At 36.2% G+C, this 20,392-nt stretch overlaps 1 protein-coding gene across 8 annotated transcripts in view; it reads left to right on the top strand.

Annotated features, from left to right (window-relative positions):
• LYST (lysosomal trafficking regulator) overlaps nucleotides 1-20,392 on the top strand; it is a 170,804-nt gene that overhangs the window by 52,123 nt on the left and 98,289 nt on the right. For all 8 annotated transcript variants that reach the window (XM_045087285.1, XM_045087284.1, XM_013048559.2 and 5 more), the window contains 9 exons: nucleotides 240-466; nucleotides 982-1,048; nucleotides 5,761-5,870; nucleotides 7,253-7,679; nucleotides 10,331-10,475; nucleotides 11,662-11,835; nucleotides 15,326-15,486; nucleotides 16,587-16,777; nucleotides 19,147-19,392. In XM_045087285.1, coding sequence (XP_044943220.1) covers nucleotides 240-466; nucleotides 982-1,048; nucleotides 5,761-5,870; nucleotides 7,253-7,679; nucleotides 10,331-10,475; nucleotides 11,662-11,835; nucleotides 15,326-15,486; nucleotides 16,587-16,777; nucleotides 19,147-19,392 — 1,748 coding nt within the window. The remainder of the gene's footprint in view (nucleotides 1-239; nucleotides 467-981; nucleotides 1,049-5,760; nucleotides 5,871-7,252; nucleotides 7,680-10,330; nucleotides 10,476-11,661; nucleotides 11,836-15,325; nucleotides 15,487-16,586; nucleotides 16,778-19,146; nucleotides 19,393-20,392) is intronic.

Raw genomic sequence — 20,392 nt, 5'->3', positions numbered from 1 at the left:
ATAATTCTATTGAAGATCAAAATTACTTTTAAGCCACTCATTTATCTTCAAAATATCCATTAGACTTGATTTTCCAAGATACTTATTCTAATCAAAAGATGGCATGTAGGAAAAGGCTGTGTGAGAATCTTCTTACAAAGGGCACTTTGGCACAAGATCTCCTAAAATGTTAAGTGAGATTTGAAACATTTATTCAGGGTTTAGGGAATAAAAATCATCTTTTTCTTTTCCTCTTTCAGGTGTAGACTTAAAACCTGAAGCAGAAAGTTTTAGTGTGTTAAGCAGTTCAAAGGACTTGATGGAAACCTTCACTGAAGGGGAAATCATATATCCCGAGATTTGTATGCTGGAATTAAATTTACTTTCAACTGGTAAAGCCAAACTTGATGTACTTGCCCACGTATTTGAGAGTTTTTTGAAAATCATCAGACAGAAGGAAAAGAATATCTTTCTACTCATGCAACAGGTAAAAGATGCATATAGTAAATGCGGTGAATGTTTATTACACGCATGCCCCAGTCATTCATCTCCTTATTTAGAACTCAACTTGTCTGAAAATTGAGATGATTATTTATCTTTTATAATACCTTAGGTATGTTTTTTTGTACAAATGGTGTTCTAAAAATCTTTTAATTCCATAGTTCTCTAAAGCAGCATAAAGAATTAATGTTGTTTGCTAACTAATCCTTGTATTATTTCTGAGAATGGGTAATAGTTTATAAATTACATTTAATATATAGTCACTGTTTTTGAAAAACCAGAAAACAAAAACAGTATGAAAAACATAAATGTATAAACCACCTAAAAAAAAGAAAATGAAAAGTGTGTAATTGTACACATAGCATTCTTCTCAGTTATTTGAAAATATTTATATATGTATAGATAGTAGAGTATCAAATAATTTATTATGACATTACAGTTACTTCATGCTTTCATGAGGTAAGAAATTTAATTTCTTATGTTTTGTTTTTTAATCTTCAGGGAACTGTGAAAAATCTTTTAGGAGGGTTCTTGAGTATTTTAACACAGGCTGATTCTGATTTTCAAGGTGCGTTGAAACTGTTAGTTTTACACAATAGCTTTGAAATTATTTTGTTGTTATGTGAAATGAAGAGTTAATAATGACTTCCATTGGCATAGTGCCCTGTGATTTCAAAAGTCGCTTTATATGCATCATCTCTTTTGTTCAATAGACATACCATATCGTATCTTGATTTTATAGAGAGGAATGTCTAGATTCCAAGTGATTGAGTGAGTTGTTCAGGGTCATGTACATAGACTTGGCCTTGTGTTCCTGCCTTATCAGACACTGAGTGCCACTCTCCACTCTGTACTTTCACAGACATTTGAGGAATTCATAATGAATATGTAATGTGGTGACATTATAATAGAAACTTATATTTTAGTTGGAGAAGTCTAACATACATGTAACATTAATTCAGGTTTGTCAGGTGTTTCTTCATGATTAAATTCCCGTGATACATTTTTGACAAACAGACCACCTAAGTGACGTTGTACCTTTCAAAGTGCATCATATTGTGGTTCATGATGTCTGTATCTTATTACTGTGATGTTGACTTTGATCACTTGGTTAAGGTGGTGTCTTGCCAGGTTTCTCCATTGTAAAGTTACTGTTTTCTCTTTATAATTAGTAAGTATCTTGTGGGGTACATAACTTGAGACTATGTAAATATTTTCTTTTCATCATACTTGAACCCACTAATCCTTGGCACCCATTGATGATTCTTGACTGAAATTGTTAATTCTGTGGTATTTGCCAAATAGTGATTTTCTATTTCCATTATTCTTTTTATATTTAATTGGGATTATACCATAAAGAAAAGCTTTTCCTTCTCCATTTACTTATTTAGTATATGGGTATGTTTGTATTTATTGTGGTAGACACTTAGTGGGTCCTTTAGATATGAAAACTTATTTCTGGCTTAGCTCTGAGAAACTCTGTCACATTACCTTTTAATGACAGTTTTACTGAGAGAAAATTCCTACACTACACAGTTCACCCATTTAAAATATACAGTTCTGTGTTTTTTGGTATATTTGCAGAGTTGTGCAAACATTACCACTTATTTGCTCTTAGGAATAATGCTATGACCACTCATGTACTAGTTTCCACATGGACATGTGTTTTCTTTTCTTTTGGGTATAGTGTTAACTTTCAGATGAGGAGCAGCCAGAGTGTTTTCCAAAGTGGCTGCATTATTTTATATTCTATACAGTATATGAAGATTCTAATCGCCGCACATCCTTGCTAACACTTGTTATGACCCGTCTTTTTCGTTATATCCATCTTAGTGGGCCTGCCATGTTACTCTCACTGTGGTTATGATTTGTATTTTCCTGATGGCTAATGTTATCACACATACTTTCATGTGCTCGCTGGCCATCTGTGCATCTTCCTTGGATATCTTTAGAGAAATTTCTATTCAATTTTTTACCCACTTTTTAAAAGATTTTATTTATTTATTTGAGATACAGCTAGAGCAACCAAGGGAGGAGAGAGAGAGAGAAAGAGCACAAGCAGGGGGAATGGCAGAGAGAGGGAGAAGCGGGCTCCTGCTGCCCAGGGAACCCAACAAGTGGCTCAGTCCCAGGACCCTGGGATCATGATCTGAGCTGAAAGCAGCCACTTAATCGACTGAAGGCACCCCCCTTTACCTATTTTCAAATACAGTAATTTGTGGTTTTAGTCATTGAATTTAAGAATTTTTAAGTATGTTCTAGATAAAAGCCCCTTATCAAAGGTGTATGACTTGAAATATTTTCTCTCAATCCTTGGCTTATCTTTTCACTCTCCTGATGATGTATAATTGAAGCACACATTTTTTATTTTGGTGAAGACCAATTTATCTGTTTTTGCTTTTGTCACAATGCTTTTGGTGTCATATCTAGGAAGGTCGAACTTACAGTCACAAAGAAAAGAGTAGTTTTCTCCTCTGCATGTTTTCTGCTCTCTTCTTTCCTACATTCTGATCATAATCTTGGGCCTTCCTGAATTGGTCTTGCATGCCTTAGCTTTCCTGTCACATTACCTCCTTCTCTCTTTTTGTGCCATGTTTTGGCAGATTTCTTCCATTCTATTCCAACCTTTTGACCTTTTGTTCAATTTTTAATTTTGGCAGTTATCTCTTAATATTTAAGAGCTTCTTTTTGTTTGTTTGTTTTCTGGTTATTCCATTTTCATATAAGAATATAATATCTTCTTAAATATATCTGGATTTAGTCACTAACATTTTAGAAAGATATCTTCTCTACCCTAAATTATTTATTTTCTCTCTCGGGTCAGTTAATCAATTTATTTGTCTTTTATATCTTGGTTTTTCTTATTTATGTTGCTAATCCTCAAATACTTTTTGAACCTATTTTGGCTATTTCTATTTAAGAAAGCTGTTGAAGCTAATATTGAAAATTTGTCTTCCTGTTTGGCATCTGCCCTGAACAGGCAGTATGTTGAAGATCTCTGTGTGCATGTGCCAGTGGAATATAGAGGCTCCCCAAATACCATATAAAGAGAGCTTCACTTGGGAGGGCCATTAGGGCTACTGTTACCTCAAATGGCATTTTGTGTACATTAGAAAAATATGTCCTCCACATATAGGGCTTGGCTAGTGAATAGTGTCTTTGTGTAAGAAAAAGCCCTCCTTCATCTGGGCAACACAGCTCAATGCCAGGAGGCATGGCTTGGTGAATAGCATTCCAGTTTTCTTTTAGCTCGTACTTTTTCCCTTAGCTGAGCAACTTGGCCTGTCTGCAGACTGTATATGTCTACCTGGTAGCCTGATGCTGATTGTCCCATGTTCCGTCTCAGTCCTTGCCTGACAATCCAGGGAGTTTCTTTAAACAGTTTTCAGGCTGGGGGCATATAAAAGTAAAAGCCGAGCTATCTGTACTCTGTATTCAGAATTTAGGAGAGAGGTAGGTGTTTCCAGACAGACCTTGTATGAATCCCTGCATTTGTAGCCCTATCCTTACTTCCTCTCCGGAATATAGACAGACCTATGGGTTCTCCTTTTCTGGGAGTCCTTTTGTAATTCAAAGAGATTCTAAGCAGCAGCTTTCTCTTTTATCTCTCTGCCCTTCCATCTTCACGAAATATTTTTACATCTGCTGTGCCCCCAGTGCCCACTGACTTCCTCACTCTTTTTGCTGTTACAGATTTCTTTCTTTTTATAATTCTGTACTTTCAGTTCGGTGGGTTTTCAGTAGTAGACAAAGGCAAATATATATAAATATATATATATCTTCATTCCCTCATTTTGAACTGGAACCTTTTGGTTTAGAACTGAAAAAAAAAAGGAAAGTGTAAGCACATACATATACTTTACTTTGATCATACTACTTTATCCTGCCCTCCCAGCCCGTGATTATCTAACACTTATTTTATAGTGCTTTTTAAAAAAAATCAGAATCCTACTTAGGTTCATATATTATAGTTAGCAGATATATCTCAAATCTTTTCATCTGTAGGTGTCTACTCTCCCCACCCTTGCAATTTTTTTTGGTTGAAGAAACCAGGTCATCTATCATGAGGCATCTGCATTCTGATTTTTGGCAGTTATGTCCCTGGGAATTGTTTAACAGGATCCTCTCTGTCTTACATTTCCTTCAGCTGGCAGTAAGATCTAGAAACCTAATCAGATTTGGGTTTTGACCATTTTTTGACTGGAATATTTTACAGGCAGGAATCTGTGCCTCCATCAGAGGCACATAATGTCTGATTGCCTCTCTTTGGGGGACACTGGGAGCCATGGATGGTCATAGGCTAGGAACGTGCAGAATGGTAACATGCTGTCATGCCATCTTCTTGCATAAGCTGGAATACTTAAAGAAAACTTGCTCTCATCAACTGTTTGGTTATGCTCAGTTACAATCATTCATAAAGGAAAGGCAAGAGAAATAATTATTTTCCTTTCTTTTCTAGTTTTTCATAGTTCTTACTTTAAAACCTTTCATGGGTTCGTGTTTCTTACAGGGTAAAGTCCATGTTATTTTATAGTCTCAATTTCAAGTTTCTTTCCAGATATACCTACTGTTCCACTATTGCCTCAGCTCACACCTCTACAAAACATGGTGCTGAAACAGGGCTGCTTTCCTCAGCTTCCTCATCGGGATTATTTCTGTCATATCTAAAAGGAGATAAGATTTCACTATAGGGCTTTTTTGGGTGAGGATTAGCTGAGGTAATGCATGTGAATATACTTTGGACACTATAATGTATGCTACAGATATTAGTTACTTTATTCTAAAAAGTTCTATGAATTTATGTACTACCCATGATATTTTATTCTAAACCTCACAATGAAAATGTTCAAAATAATTGCTTGTGATACTTAAGTATTTTCATAATCTTTAATGTTTACACTTCCATTTAATATAGAAAGTAATAGTTATAATTTAAATAGTTTCAAAATAAGGTAGCAGACTATTTTGTGGTTACTGACAGTGTCAACTTCTTTAACAAATACTGTGTTAATTTATGCTTCTTTAAATAATACCTCTCCTGGGAAAGGACCCATCTTTAAGAAAAGTGGTTTTTTGTTTTGTTTTGTTTTTTTTTGTCAGTGGGTTGGTTTGCATTTAATTGTATTGCTATTTTTTCAGCACATTTTTGGATTATTAGTTGTTTATAATCCATTGAAGATGTGACAATAGTATTTGATCTCTTTCAGTGAAATTGTTTGTCTGGAACCTTTTATTATGTATTGGCTTTAATTTTTTCCCCTCTATCTTTCTTTAATTTAGCATGCCAAAGAGTATTGGCGGATCTTTTGGTATCTTTGATGAGCTCAAGAACATGTTCAGAAGAGTTAACCCTTCTTTTGAGAATATTTCTGGAGAAATCTCCTTGTACAGTAAATATGCCATAATTTTAAAATATTTTCACTGATACTTAATAGAATATTTTTAAAAATGACTTGGAAATCACTAAGTTCTGTCTTTTAATGTGGTAATGATTATGCAGTCAACTCCATGTTAATATGTGTAAAGTTCTTCATCATTTTATTATTTGCACTTATTTTAACTTTCACTTCTGTTTTGGCTAACCAGCGTGGTCACTGGGCTCATAGTCCCATTGCCTTATCCCACCCCAAGTCGTTGTTCTTAAGAAACGCTAAGTAATTTTAATTAGTAAAGAGAACTTAATTCTGATTAGTTTTTACCATTTTAAAGATTATCCTCTTTTTAGAAAGTTATTATCTACCCTTCACGTATCTTCTATCACTTCTTTTCATGGGTGTAGCTTAGTGACTTTTCAACTGTTCTTTACTGAGAAACTCATTTTAATAATGAAATCTTGGCTAGAAGCATAAGCAAATAAAACAAAAGCTTGGAGCTACTTAATTTGAAGCAAGGTTGAATGTTCCTGAGTCCTGCCCATTTCAGCAGCTTACTCCAGCTTGTGGACCCCGAGGGGCTATGTGGAACACAAGGTTAACAAATACTAGTGTAGATACTTGATAACTGACTGTATTTATGAAATGTTTCTTGTACTTTCCCTAAGTGGTGCAGTTCTCATCATCGTCATCAACATTAGCTGTTATTTCAGGCATAGGGCACACACTCGGCAGTGTATTGGACTAAGATACTCTTCTCTACTCCACTTGTCTCCTTAGTCATTACTTTTCTCTTTAATTAAATGCTCATCTCCTCTCTTACATTTTCTATAATTCTACATTTAACCCAAAATTTATAATTTGTAAGTAAAACCTAAAAACCCTTACTTTGGTTTACCAAAACAGATGAAAGAAAATTTATTTGATTAGAAAAGTCATGTAAAATAAGTTGAAAAGTAATTGAGCCACTCAATTTTATGAAGTCAGTCAGGCTGTAAATATCATTCAGAAATCTGGAGAATTTGTAAGGTCTCTAGTTCTATCCCTCACTTAAAAATAATTTAAAGAAGCAACTATAGCCTACTAGGAAATATACATCTTTCTTTGTAGAAATTATTCTGGATATAATTATTAGAGTTGACATCTAATACTTAAAACCAATTCATAACTTTCAGGCTTGTGCCAAAAAAAAAAAAAAGGCACCTAAATCTAATATTAACCATGAGAGATTACATATTTAAAGAATAAAATCTTTTTACCTTGTGAACATTTTAGGGGTATGGTAGATAGGAAATAGGCACTTAACTAGGAATGCTGATATGTGTGTAGATACGCTTGTATTTTCATTTATAACCTGAATTTCAGTGTACATTTTGTATTTATTTATTCTTTTTCTCTAGGAAGTACTTCTTCTGGGTATTCTGAAAATTATTGAAAGCGACATTACGATGAGTCCTTCCCAGTACCTAACCTTCCCTCTCCTGCATACTCCAAATTTAAGCAATGGTGTTTCATCACAAAAGTGCCCTGGGATTCTAAACAGTAAGGCCCTGGGATTATTAAGAAGAGCACGGAGTTCCCGGAGCAGGAAAGGGACCGAGAGCGGAAGTTTCCCCCAGCAGCTGCTCTCCTCTTGGCACATAGCCCCAGTCCACTTGGCCTTGCTGGGGCAGAACTGCTGGCCCCACCTGTCAGAAGGCTTCAGCATCTCACTGTGGTTTAATGTGGAGTGTGTCCACGAAGCTGAGAGAACCATGGAGAAAGGAAAGAAGATCAAGAAAAGAAACAAATCCTTAACATTACGGGACAGTAGTTTGGATAGAACAGGTATGATGTTGCCGTTACCTGTTACCTGTTACACTAAGCCTTTCCTGACTGCAGGTTTGGTTGAGCTGTAAGAACACAGCGATGTCCTCATGTGCTCCGAGTGTGTTCTTCACCCCGAGTGCCTTCCTAACGGCAGGCCCTGACTACGAAGCCTGGGTTGTCAGATAGCCTTGAAAACGTCATTTTTCTTGTATATTTTTGCCTTGGGGCCGGGGCACTGGGTTACTGCCCCAGCGAAACCACTGCATACCCAACTGCCCTGGCTGGCAGTCCCCAGCCCCATTTCCTGCCTCTTTCCTGGTCCCATTACTGGATTAGGGTGACTCCTGATATTAGAGAAGGGAAGGATGCAACCCTAGAGCCACTTTTCTGACCTTCTGCTCCCTATGCCCCAGCCAGTGTGAGCCCCATTTCATGTCCTTTCTCTCTTGTCGTTCAATTCTTCTCCTTGTGCTGCGTCCTACCTCTGTGCGCCTCTCCTAGCTCCTGTCACCAGATGTCTGGATGCATCAGCTTTTCTCCAGAGTCAGAATCATTCCCATTCCAGTGCTTTCTATAACTGATGGAATCCCTTTTATGCTTCCACAAAACTGTCTCATTCTTCATATGACTAGGGCAGGAAGAACCTGTTTGTTAAAAAAACAGTTTATGTGGTGAGAAGCAACGCAGAGCTGATTGTTAGGAGCCACGGATGAATGAAATGACTAGAGGAGAGAAATGGTTAGGGGTTTATTCTTCATGGAGGTCCCTCTGGAGCTCTGCATTGCACAGAGCTTACACCCCACACTGGCGCCCCGCTTCACAACACCAGGCCTTCAGGGCAGGTCCTCTGCCACTGACTCCCAGACAGAAAGGAAAGTCCTTACTGACACTCTCAAGACTGAGGACTAGGAAAGGTCACCTGATGTCCTTGCAGGAGCTTTGCATCCACTTCTCCAGACACATTTCCATGTTATTAGCACAGCGTATTTGTGTACTTTTGCCAGGTAGCCTAGGAAGCCAAACTTTCTAAAAACTTAGGTAGTTAGAGCATTTCTTTTGGGAATTGGAGCTTTGCCACCTAAGAACTGATAGCTCCAAAGCAACATACATGAGATCCTGTCGTGCTGATGCTGTCTCATGAGTGCTAAGAGCTCTCTGTGTGGGTGTCACTTTGCTCCGCTCTTTCTACATAGTTTTTAATCCTCACAACAATTCAATAAATTAAGTGCTCATTCTGTCCATATTTGCAGATGCAATTAAATAGCATGACCAATTTATAGAGCTGGTAAGTGATGGAAAGGGATTTAAACCCACCTATATTCAATTCCAGAGCTTAAATGCCACCATGACACTATAAACAGTGCACATTGCTTTCCCATTTAAGTGGGGGCAATCACAATGTGAACAGGCTCTTATAAAATGAAATAAATATACACAGTGACCTGGGAATTAAAAAATTTTTTTATAAAAATATATTAGAAAACATATATTTCAGACAATTCTACATAAACATTTAAAAAGAACATTTAAAAATAGTGTAAATATCAAAATTTTGAAGGGAACAGAGAAGAAAATATTATGTTAATAACACTCCCTTTGCCACTACACCAGCTTTGTGACATTGAGCAAGTTATTGAACCCCACAGCACCTCGGTTCTCTCACCCTCTAAAGGGAGACAATAAAATTTACCTCATCAGGTTGTTGTGAGCATTAAATTAAGAAACATTTGTCATATTCCTACTTTACGGTACCTGCGTGCATACTGGTTTTTGTTCTAGTCTTTTATTTGTGCAAAGTCAGATTTTATATGGAAACACTAGTATTGTATCAGCCATGAATTCTATATACATCTCATATCTTGGGCAGTGGTCCTCAAAATAATCAATGAATTTAACTCTTTCTTTTAAAGACTACTGTCGTTTAGGGGCAGTATTCTGAAAAATTGGTAGTATTTATACCTGTTGAAAAATGGCAACAAATATATATATACAGTCTCATAACTGGTGGTGTTCATCCTCTCTGAAAGTCTGAACCCTTAGACGTGCATTTTGTATTTTGGTACGTCTTTATTAATATAGCTTCACATAAAGTCACACAGCATAGTAACAGCATGGATGGCTCAAGGATTCAGGTCATTATACATACTTGATGGCGCTGGAATTAGCATGGTAAGAAACCACTTAAAGTCGGGACTAATAACCCAATAGTCCAAAGCATAAGGCATTACATTAGCTTGCCTTAGAGAACATTTTAGAGTTTCAGAATCACTTAGCAATTATATTCAAAGATGACTCATCAGAGAGTCTACACCAGAATATATTTAAACACCACAATTTTTCTAAAATCAATTTTCTAAAATCATGCTATTGTAATAATTGTAGGATGATTTTGGTAGTGCCGTCGGTGGTTTGTTCATTCCCACAGTTAGCTGCTAGTTATCATCGATTTTGAAATGTGTATCGCACTCAGATACTGTTTTCAGTCCTCGTGTTTTTTTGGAGTTAGTGTCTCAACTTCGGGAATATTGTTTGGAACAGGTCAGATTTAGACATCCCGGTAAATAATTTACTACAAATGGACAACCACATTGTGTTCCTTCAAATGCGCTTTTCCACTCAGCTTTATGATCAACCGCTTTACTGATTATTCTAACATCTTTTTTTCGTAGAGAACAACAGACCGGAGGGTGCAGAGTACATAAATCCTGGTGAAAGGCTCATAGAAGAAGGATGTATCCATATGATTTCATTAGGATCCAAAGCTCTTATGATCCAAGTGTGGGCTGATCCCCACAGTGGCACTTTTATCTTTCGGTATTGATTATCCTTAACCTCGCCATGAATAGATCATGTATTTAAATAATTTATATGCTAATAAAGATCATTATAGCAAATCAGAAAAAGATTATTTAAATAGAAGATACATTCTAATAGTCACTAATAACCACCTCTGTAACAATGTATTATTCTATCAAAAAATCTATAATTAAACTCTAAAGTAGATTGTGTTCATTCTCAATTAGATTTTATTTTTTATTTATTTTATTTATTTTTTTAAAGATTTTATTTATTTATTTGACAGACAGAGATCACAAGTAGGCAGAGAGGCAGGCAGAGAGAGAGGAAGGAAGCAGGCTCCCTGCTGAGCAGAGAGCCCGATGTGGGGCTCAATCCCAGGACCCTGGGACCATGACCTGAGCTGAAGGCAGAGGCTTTAACCCACTGAGCCACCCAGGTGCCCCTCAATTAGATTTTAGATCAAATGCTTGCTGAAGTCTTATCCATGGTAGTATTCTATCAGATTGTAGTCACCCTAAAATGTTATTATCAGACAACTGTTTTCCCAGATTACATATTTAATAGACATTATCTTATAAACTTTAGTTATTCTCGAGACCTGGTCTTTTCTTCTACCTCCCTTGTTAACTAGTATAGATACAAATATTTTACTTGTATTGAGTGAGTATGAATAGTATGACACTATCTTTGTAAACTTAAAACTAAATAAAAATATGTTATTTAGGGGATATATGCTTTTTGTTATAAATCATACTTGATACTTTATAGACATTGTATCCTAATTCTCTCAGTAGTTCCTCCAAGTAGGATAGACCTCCAGTACATTCTGGCATTTAGACATTTATGTACAACATGTATTAATTTTTGTATGAATAAAATATTATATTGTAATTTCTGAAAGGACAATGTCTGTAGAAATAGTAACAAGTTTTTTTGAAAATGAATTTTGAAAATTAATGCTTAAATTATTAACACCAGCAAATGAGCATCATCTATTTTTGCTCATGAATTGAGACAACAATATAAGAAAATAAGCAGATTTTATGGTGCAAAACAAAGACCTACTGACTTTTCTAGTTAGTTTAAAAACAACTGCTTTTTAATCTCATTTAAATATATGGAATTTTAGTTGTTATACATTTATTAAATGCTGAGATCAGAAATTCCATGTTTCCAACCTGTACTTTGTCTCTTTTTGTAGAATGTGCATGGATTCAAATGATGATACAAAAGCTGTTTTACTGGCACAGGTTGAATCACAGGAGAATATTTTCGTCCCAAGCAAATGGCAGCATTTAGTTCTCACCTACTTGCAGCAGCCCCAAGGGAAAAAGAATAACCATGGGAAAATCTCCATATGGATCTCTGGGCAGAGGTTTGAAACATTTTAAATAAATGCTAACTTCTTTTACTATTTTAAGTTAGTTTGTCATAGCTTCTGAAACGTATTATAGGAAACTATAGATAAAATGTGCTATATGTTAATGCAGGAATCTGTGTCACAGTTGGATGTTTTTTTTTTCCTACTTATCACTCTAATACAAAATTAATTTCCCATACTGGGCACTGGTGAAAATTAATATTTGAGTTTGGGGGAACATGCACAAATCTGGACTTTGAGACATTATGCAGAGTATATGTTAGATCTAAGAACAGAACCTACAATTGGGCCCTTAAGCCTATATACATTTATAAAATGAATCCACAAGGAATTATTTCAATTAAGTGGCTAATCAGGCTAAAACCTAAATTTTTTTAAAGGCTAATACCTAAATTAACTCAGGGTTTCAAAAGAAATTAGAATGACTAGGGAAAAATATAAGCCAGTGTGTCAGGTGATAGATTAAGATAGGGTCCTTGAAACATACCAGGTGATAGATTCAGGTATAATACTATGTGATGTTTACTGACCAGGAGAACTTGTGGATCAAGTTAATAAAAAATATTTTCTGGAATAAATTAATGTAAAATTTAACCCTGAGAAAGCTGTAATATATCTTAGATTTATAAGAGTTGGGAAATATTTTATGAATGAAAGAACATAAAAGGAGATACAGAATTGGAAACTGGTATAGCATGAGATGGGGTCAGGCTGGCTGGAAGGAAGATTCTAAGTTGAATAATGAGAAAGAGAAATGAATGCGTATGGCAAAGCTACTTGACAGGCAGGTTTTGAATTTCAAGATGAGGTATCTAGGTGTAATTGAACAGACTGTAAAATATTATATACCTGTTGTGTTGCAGACTTTTTGCTAGGTGTGTTCTAAACACTGTCTCCCAATTCTCTCAAATATCCCTCAAAGTAGATTAGACCCACAGAGGAATGACTGTGTGCCCAGAATGTGCTGCAGTAGGCTGAGGGAAATGGTAAACAAGGCTCAAGACTCAAGTTCCGTGCGTTCTTGGAACTCACAATCTAAGGGGGAAGCAGACAACAAGCAAACACAATTATATGCATATTACAAATTATGACACATTTTATGGAGTTATAACAGATCCCCAGAGAGATGGATCAGGTGGATCAGGAAAGGCCTCTTTGGGAAAAGATTGATTATTTAAGCGAAGACCTCAAGGGGAGATGGAGCATGTTGTGAGCAGTGGAGGGGGAAGGACATTTCAGGCAGAGGAAAGGGCCCATGGGAACAAAGGGACAGCCAGGGAGGCTATCAAGTTGATGGCTTACAGCTGTCCAGCCTCAGTGCTAGAGGAGGGTAGGGGAGAGGGGGCCTGTGAGTGGCCTAGGGTAGTCAGTCCCCAGGGTCCGCTACAGGAAAGAACAGTCTTTGGAAATAAAATCAGTTTAATTCAGTTTTTGTGTGTTCGTTTTAAAAATCCAGGAAATATGTCACTGAAGTCCCCATATTCCAAATAAAATATTTTCTGAGAAATTCTCAGTCTTCAGCCAGTCAATATTTTTTTTTTTTCAGAACCTAGAGTTAGATAGGTTGGAGTTGGGGATAAGGGCTATGAATAGTGAACCTCTTTCTCCTGGACCCTCGCCTGATTTCTTGAGCTTTCAACATGTGCTGTAGTCAGCACTTTACACAGATTACCGTTTGGTCTCCTGACAACACCGGGAAGTAGGTATATTGTTTCCTCTATTTTACATATGAGACAGTTGAGACCCAGAATGGCGTAAAGTCATGCCAGAAGAATACAGCTGAACCTTGACCTTAGATACAGCCCATGCTTTAGAACCTGAAGTTTTCCCACCCCCACAGCCTTCTTCCGAATCAGACCATGTAACAGGTATAGGAGAATTTAGATGTTCACTGTAGAGAGTTAGTGAGCATAGTCTCTTCATTCACATATTCCTACATTACTTTAAAGGAATTTTTTGCCATTTGGTACAAAGTAAGTAATGATTTCATCTGTTAGTAGACTGAAAAGCAAGTGACCAGGACAATTATATTATTCCCTTGATTTAAATTTGGTACTATCTTTAATATTTTCTGAACTAATAGCATAATTTCTGTAAATAATGTATTTCAAGAGAAAATGTTTAATATATGATAACACTGAAAAACAAGTTATTAGTAGTTTATGTTGTGATTTAATGATGAGCCCACAAATGTGGTAGGAATATATGGCACATGGTGGATACTTAATATTTGTCGATTTCATCTTGTAAAGCAGCTTTCTTTACCCTTAAAAACTGGAGACAAACCATAAGTGACTTTTAATCTCACAAAACAAACTGAGGTTTGCTGGAGGGATGGGAGTTGGGAGAAGGGGGCTGGGGTTATGGACATTGGGGAGGGTATGTGCTATGGTGAGTACTGTGAAATGTGTAAACCTGGCGATTCACAGACCTGTACACCTGGGGATAAAAATATATTATATGTTTATAAAAAATTAAAAATTAAAAAAAAAACTGTATGAAGTCATGCTGCCAATAGGTGGCAGTAGTGTTTCAGTCACAGCAACGTATTTGGTTCAAGAAAGATGCAGGCAATAGAAAATACCTCACTGTAATGGTGTTTGTCAGTTACACCTCAATTTAAAAAAAATAAAAGTTATCATACATCTTTATCAGAAAATGTTTCTATCAAAATCGTATATTTACATGTTAACTATGAAACAGAAAGCCTTAGGGAAGAGTGTTTAAATAAATAGATACACCAATGTGAAATTTCTCGTTGACAGCTAAGCACACCATCTTGTTTATGAACTCCCCCTTCGTAAGTTACCATCATTATCTTATTATGGAACCTAAAACATTCTCCGAATATGGGCAAAGCTTGGTACTCTGCACCTCCAACCAGGTGATGACATCCTCTCCTCATGTGTGTATCTCTTTGAGAAAGCATTAGTTTTCCTTTTCCTACTCTTTTATAAGGATTTCTGTAAATACAAGAGACTAATCAAAAGCTCTGTGACTAAGCGTGGAAAGAATAGAAAATGCAGAAAGCACTGGCTCGTCAGTGGCTAGGGAGAACCAAACCTGAAGAGGTAATCATCTTTTTCTAAGTGGTCTTTCAAGGCTTCAAAGAAGAAATTTTAGGAATGGCTTACCATGCTGGGGGACTTCTTAGAAAAATTAGGGGGAGGTGGTCAGTTTGTATCTGTAAATCAGAAAGGCGCAGAACTCAGTGACAAAGAAAACTTGGCATCACATGTCCGGTCCCACTTCCCATGGCTGCTGCAGGACTAGCAGGCCTCGCTGTTCCGCTCCCCTCACTGGGGTTTGGGTATTGCCAGCACCGTGGATCAGGAGACCGCAAAATCCGTTCTCTTTCTTCCTATCACCGGCACTGTGCTGCTGAACCAAGAAAACTGCTAAAGAATTTCCCATTATTATACATTCATGCTTGCAAAATACTTAGGTCACTGAAATAATTGACTTAACTTTGTTTTTAATGTAGGAAACCTGATGTTACTTTGGATTTTGTGCTTCCAAGAAGAACAAGTCTGTCATCTGACAGCAATAAGACATTTTGCATGATTGGCCATTGTTTATCATCCCAAGAAGAGTTTTTGCAATTGGCTGGAAAATGGGACCTGGGAAATTTACTCCTCTTCAATGGTATATTTTTCTCCTTCAAAGGATTTCTAATTTTTTTTCAATTAACAAGTATTAAACTAGTAAATTATACTGGATAAGATAGTAATTCCTGTTCCTTCCTTGATACTTAATAAGTACTATATTATCTAGATACCAAGATGCACTTTTAAAAATATTTTAACATTTTTATATTGAGATGCTTCTTTTTGTTGTTGTTGTTTGTTTGTTTTGTAATTGAGATGCTGCTTACAATTGATATATACATTTCATGTAGGGGATACATCATACCCCAACCCCTATCCCCCCAAAAAAGAAAGCTTATGTTAAATTAACTTTGTTTTATAATCCTGGAAAATGCAATATTATGACAAGTAAACTTAGAATGATTCTCTTTCTTGTAATTTTAGAATATTCTACAAAAATATCAAATTTTAGGAAAAAAAGAAATACATGTTCTAAAATTTATAGCTATCTCACTAAGCCTGGCACGTAATAGCAGTCAGGCAGTGTTTATTGAACAGACGGGTAGAAGGAATAGAGACGTCAGTCCACATTTATTTTAGAAAAGGATTTACTGAAGTGTAGAGACATTAATCCATATTTATTTTAAAAAGAATTTACTGAAGTATAGTTTCCATTTACTTAAAAAAAAAAGGCAGAACAAAACCAAAATAACTGTTCTCTAAGGAACAAATAAAATTTTATGATTTTATTTTATCACAAGCTTCACAGTTAACCTTATATCTATTTACTTACTTTCCATCCGTAGCTGGTGTAGGTTGCTTACTCATGACTCCAATTTGGAGCTTGAGACTTTATCAATTTTATAGAGATGAAAGAATTTGGCAGAAAAAATTAATTCATGATTTCTTGCTGCTTATGAAAAATTCTAGTCAGGGGTGTCTGGGTGGCTCAGTTGGTTAAGCATCTGCCTTTAGCTCAGGTCATGATCAGGGTTCTGGGATCAAGCCTCACTCTGGCTCTCTGCTCAGCAAGGAATCTGTTTTCCCCCTCTTCCCCTCCCCTTGCACATCCTTTTTCTCAAATAAATAAAAATAAAGGTTTAAAATAATTCTCATTGGAGTGATAGAAATAAGTAACTTTTTTTTTTTTCTGTTCAGGAGCTAAGATTGATTCACAAGAGGCCTTTTATCTATATGCTTGTGGACCTAACCATACATCTATAATGCCATGCAAATATGGCAAGCCTGTGAATGACTACTCCAAATATATTAATAAAGAAATTTTGCAATGTGAGCAAATCAGAGAACTTTTTATGACCAAGAAAGAAGTGGACATTGGTCTCTTAATTGTAAGTTTTCATTTTATAAGTTTTAACTTTATAGTAACTGATAATATATGTTTATTAAATGTGTAATTAGCTATGAATTAAATTTCTAAAGTGTTTCTTCTTTCTTTCTCACTATTTTTGCTCTCTAAGAACATGGTTTTTTCTTAAAAAAAATTGATATACCCAGAATTTGTTTTCAGGTTTCAAATTTTTATTCCCTTTACCTTAGAACTATATTTCTATGCTAAGTATGAGTTTAGCTTACACCTCTGAGTCATTCAAGAAAAATATTTATGATATAGTGAAAATACATGTTAGCCTAAAAAATATTGTTCATTACATTTCATTTCCATATTTATAAATGAATACTGATTTTTATTTTATAATATTAGTTTTAATTACATATATTCAGATTTTAGAATATTCTTTAATATCAGTAACACGCAGGAATTTGGCTTTCAAAATATTGCTAACTCTGCTTATATGAGGTTCTCGGATTGTTTTTTATGCATTATTATAATATTTTGTTCTAGTTATACAATTTAGGAACCTGGGGCGATATTTTTCATTATAGCAACTAGAAAGCTGAGCCTTTGTCTTAGAAGATCTATGAAAAATTGGTAGATCTAGCTGTGAACTGGCCTTCTCTTGCTTCTTGTAAGAGGTATGGTTAGGGGTCAGAGGTCATTTTTATTTGAAGAAGACTACTAGTTTGGAATGTATTTTGTTGTTAATGAGATATATATCTCATAATCAGAATAAATCCTTTTTTAAAGCTGTAACATTTGACTAAAGGAAAAGAGAAATTCTAGTGTAGATACGTTGTAAAACACAGGTAGGTCTTAAGTGGTATTAAATACGTGTCTGTGGTCAAGTATCCAGAGTGTAGATGCCTATAGAATTTAGCTAACGATCTGATATTATGCATACAGTCTTTTTCTCCCTGGGGAGTGTTTAAGAATGGGGGGCTGGGGGCACTGTGGCAGTCCACTCTGATTGAGCAGTGGTCAGGGATGCTAGATGTCCCACTTCGCAAGGGCAGTATTATGCCGTGAAGAATTATCCCAAATGCCTCACCATTGAGAAAACATGCTCAAGGGAATTGTTCCTCAAACCTGAGCATGCATCAGAGTCACTCAGAGGACTTGTTAAAACAGATTGCTGGGCCAGAGTCTCAGATTCAGTAAGGTCTGAAGTGTGGCCTAGGAACTTGAGTTTGTAACAAATCCCAGATGATGCTGATGCAGCTGGTTCAGGATCAGCACGGGGTCCTTGTTAGGGAGACCAAGTAGTTCACACAGCTGGCATTTGTTCAAATAATGATCTAACTGCTCTGGTTTTGGGGTACTCCATTAGTTTTCACACACAAAATTACCTTAATCCTTTTATTTTGCTTGAAAAGAATTATATTAGTCATAAAATTTAACATAAATTATCACAAACGAAAATTCAAAGGGTTTAACATTAAAACTCTTTTTAGAAACCGTTTTAGCATGGTTTAGTAACTGGGGGATTCTGATGTCATGAGCGGAAGGTCCATCAAGGTGCTGGTACCAGGTGGGGCTCGTCTCAGGCAGGTGAACATTTTGTCAGCCTCCTGATGAAAACTCTCGAAGGTTGAAGGGTCTGTTTTGCCCGGCATAATCATGTACTGTAGACTGTGTAGTCGTGTTAGTTGGTATGCAGATGTGCCAGATGATGTCTGGATGAAATTATTTAAACCACCGTGGTTGAAAGCGATCAAAGCCCAAGGCCCCCACAGCCTCTGTGCAAAGACACGGACCTCAGCACATGATTTCCCTGAGCCTGAGCTCCCTACCTGAAGTCAGAACCTGATGGAAATGACCCTCTGGGGGGAGAAATTTTATAAATTCTTTTCAGTTTTCATTAGGAATGATGATAGTCTGGAATTTTATTCTAGTAGAAAGATCTGGCTTACAGTCACTGTTAAATGAGTAGCCAGCCTGTGAACACATTCAAGGCAAAAATTTTGAATTCATTGACCGAGAGTCCCCATCTCTTGGGGTTGTAATGATTGGTTAATATTTGTAAGTGCAAACAACATTGCCTGGTATGAAATGAGTGTGGTATAAGACTCAGCTGTTCTTAGTAGCAATAGGAAGTATAATTTCATGTTTATTCTACAATGGTTAAAGCTGGAATCTTTCTCAGCCTTGACAAGGTTTCTATTATTGGTCACTGCTAATTGAAACTGATCTTTTCCTGTCTGGAGAGCCACCTTGCTCCTCATGTTTACCTTTATTTAGTGTGATGTCTGTCAAAGAAAACAATTTGTTGGGCACCTTTTCACTTTGAAATATTTATTTGTTGGTTGATACCTTACTTTTTAAATTTTGTTTAGTTACTAAAGGAAAATATTTGTGTTTCAGGAAAGTCTTTCAGTTGTTTATACCACTAACTGTCCTGCTCAGTATACCATCTATGAGCCAGTTATTAGACTTAAAGGTCAGATGAAAACCCAACTCTCTCAAAGACCCTTCAGCTCAAAAGAAGTGCAGAGCATTTTGTTAGAACCGCATCATCTAAAGAATCTCCGGCCTACTGAATGTAAAACTATTCAAGGAGTTCTACACGAGATTGGTGGAACTGGTATATTTGTTTTTCTCTTTGCTAGGGTAAGAATCACTGATTAGAGTTTTGTCTGAAGAGAAACTTTTTCTTTAATACTAATAAATTCCAGTGGGTTTTTTTTTTTAATTACAAAAAGTTTATAAGTCAACTACATTAAACTTTTAAGATAAAATTACATATTTTTTAGGATGTCATCAAGCAATACTGTTTTTCTGAAAATAAATAAATTGAAAAAATTTTTAAAAAAAGGAGTCATCAAGCTTTCTGCCACACATGGTCAAAGTTTCTGTTAATTGTAGAGATTTTAGAGGTTTTCTATTATCTAGAAATGTAATTAGAACAATTAAATATTTGAATGTACAAGATTTAATGGGATGCATGGCTGACTCAGTGGGTACAGTGTCCGATTCTTAATATCAGGGTAATGAGTTCAAGCCCCACATTGGGTGTAGAGATTACATTTAAATAAGTAAGTAAATGTATAAGATTAAAATTGTCAATGAGAAAACAAATACATGCTATAGTAACCAAAAGAAGAAAGGTGTTCTTTGGACAATTGGACACGTTCAAGGTAGTATGGCCATAGGTAAGGAATGTATTCTTTTTTTTTTTTTTTTTTAAGATTTATTTGAAAGAAAGAGAGAGCACAGGGGAGGGGCAGAGGGAGAGGCAGAAGGAAAGGGAGACTTAAACAGACTCCCTACTGAGCACAGAGTCTGTCGAGGGACTTGATCTCACAACCCTGAGACCAGGACCAAGAGTCAGACACTTAAACCACCTGCCACCCAGGTGCCCCAGGAATATATTCTTTAAAATATGGTTTGTGAAACTTGTTTTTCCCAAGCTTCCAGATGCATGGAAAAAAACAAGGGTCAGCAAATAAGTACAAAAAATAATTTGAGTTTGTTTGAAGTTTTTTTAAAGAGAAGGAGAAATATAAAAAGTTTGGTGTTGGGGCACCTGGGTGGCTCAGTGGGTTAAGCCTCTGCCATGAGGGTCATGATCTCAGGGTCCTTGGATACAGGCCCACATTGGGCTCTCTGC

This window comes from Mustela putorius, unplaced genomic scaffold, assembly GCF_011764305.1.
Source record: "Mustela putorius furo isolate JIRA1106 unplaced genomic scaffold, ASM1176430v1.1 tig00001075_pilon_pilon_pilon, whole genome shotgun sequence".
Taxonomy (NCBI): domain Eukaryota; kingdom Metazoa; phylum Chordata; class Mammalia; order Carnivora; family Mustelidae; genus Mustela; species Mustela putorius.
This window is presented reverse-complemented; position numbering and strand designations above follow the sequence as displayed.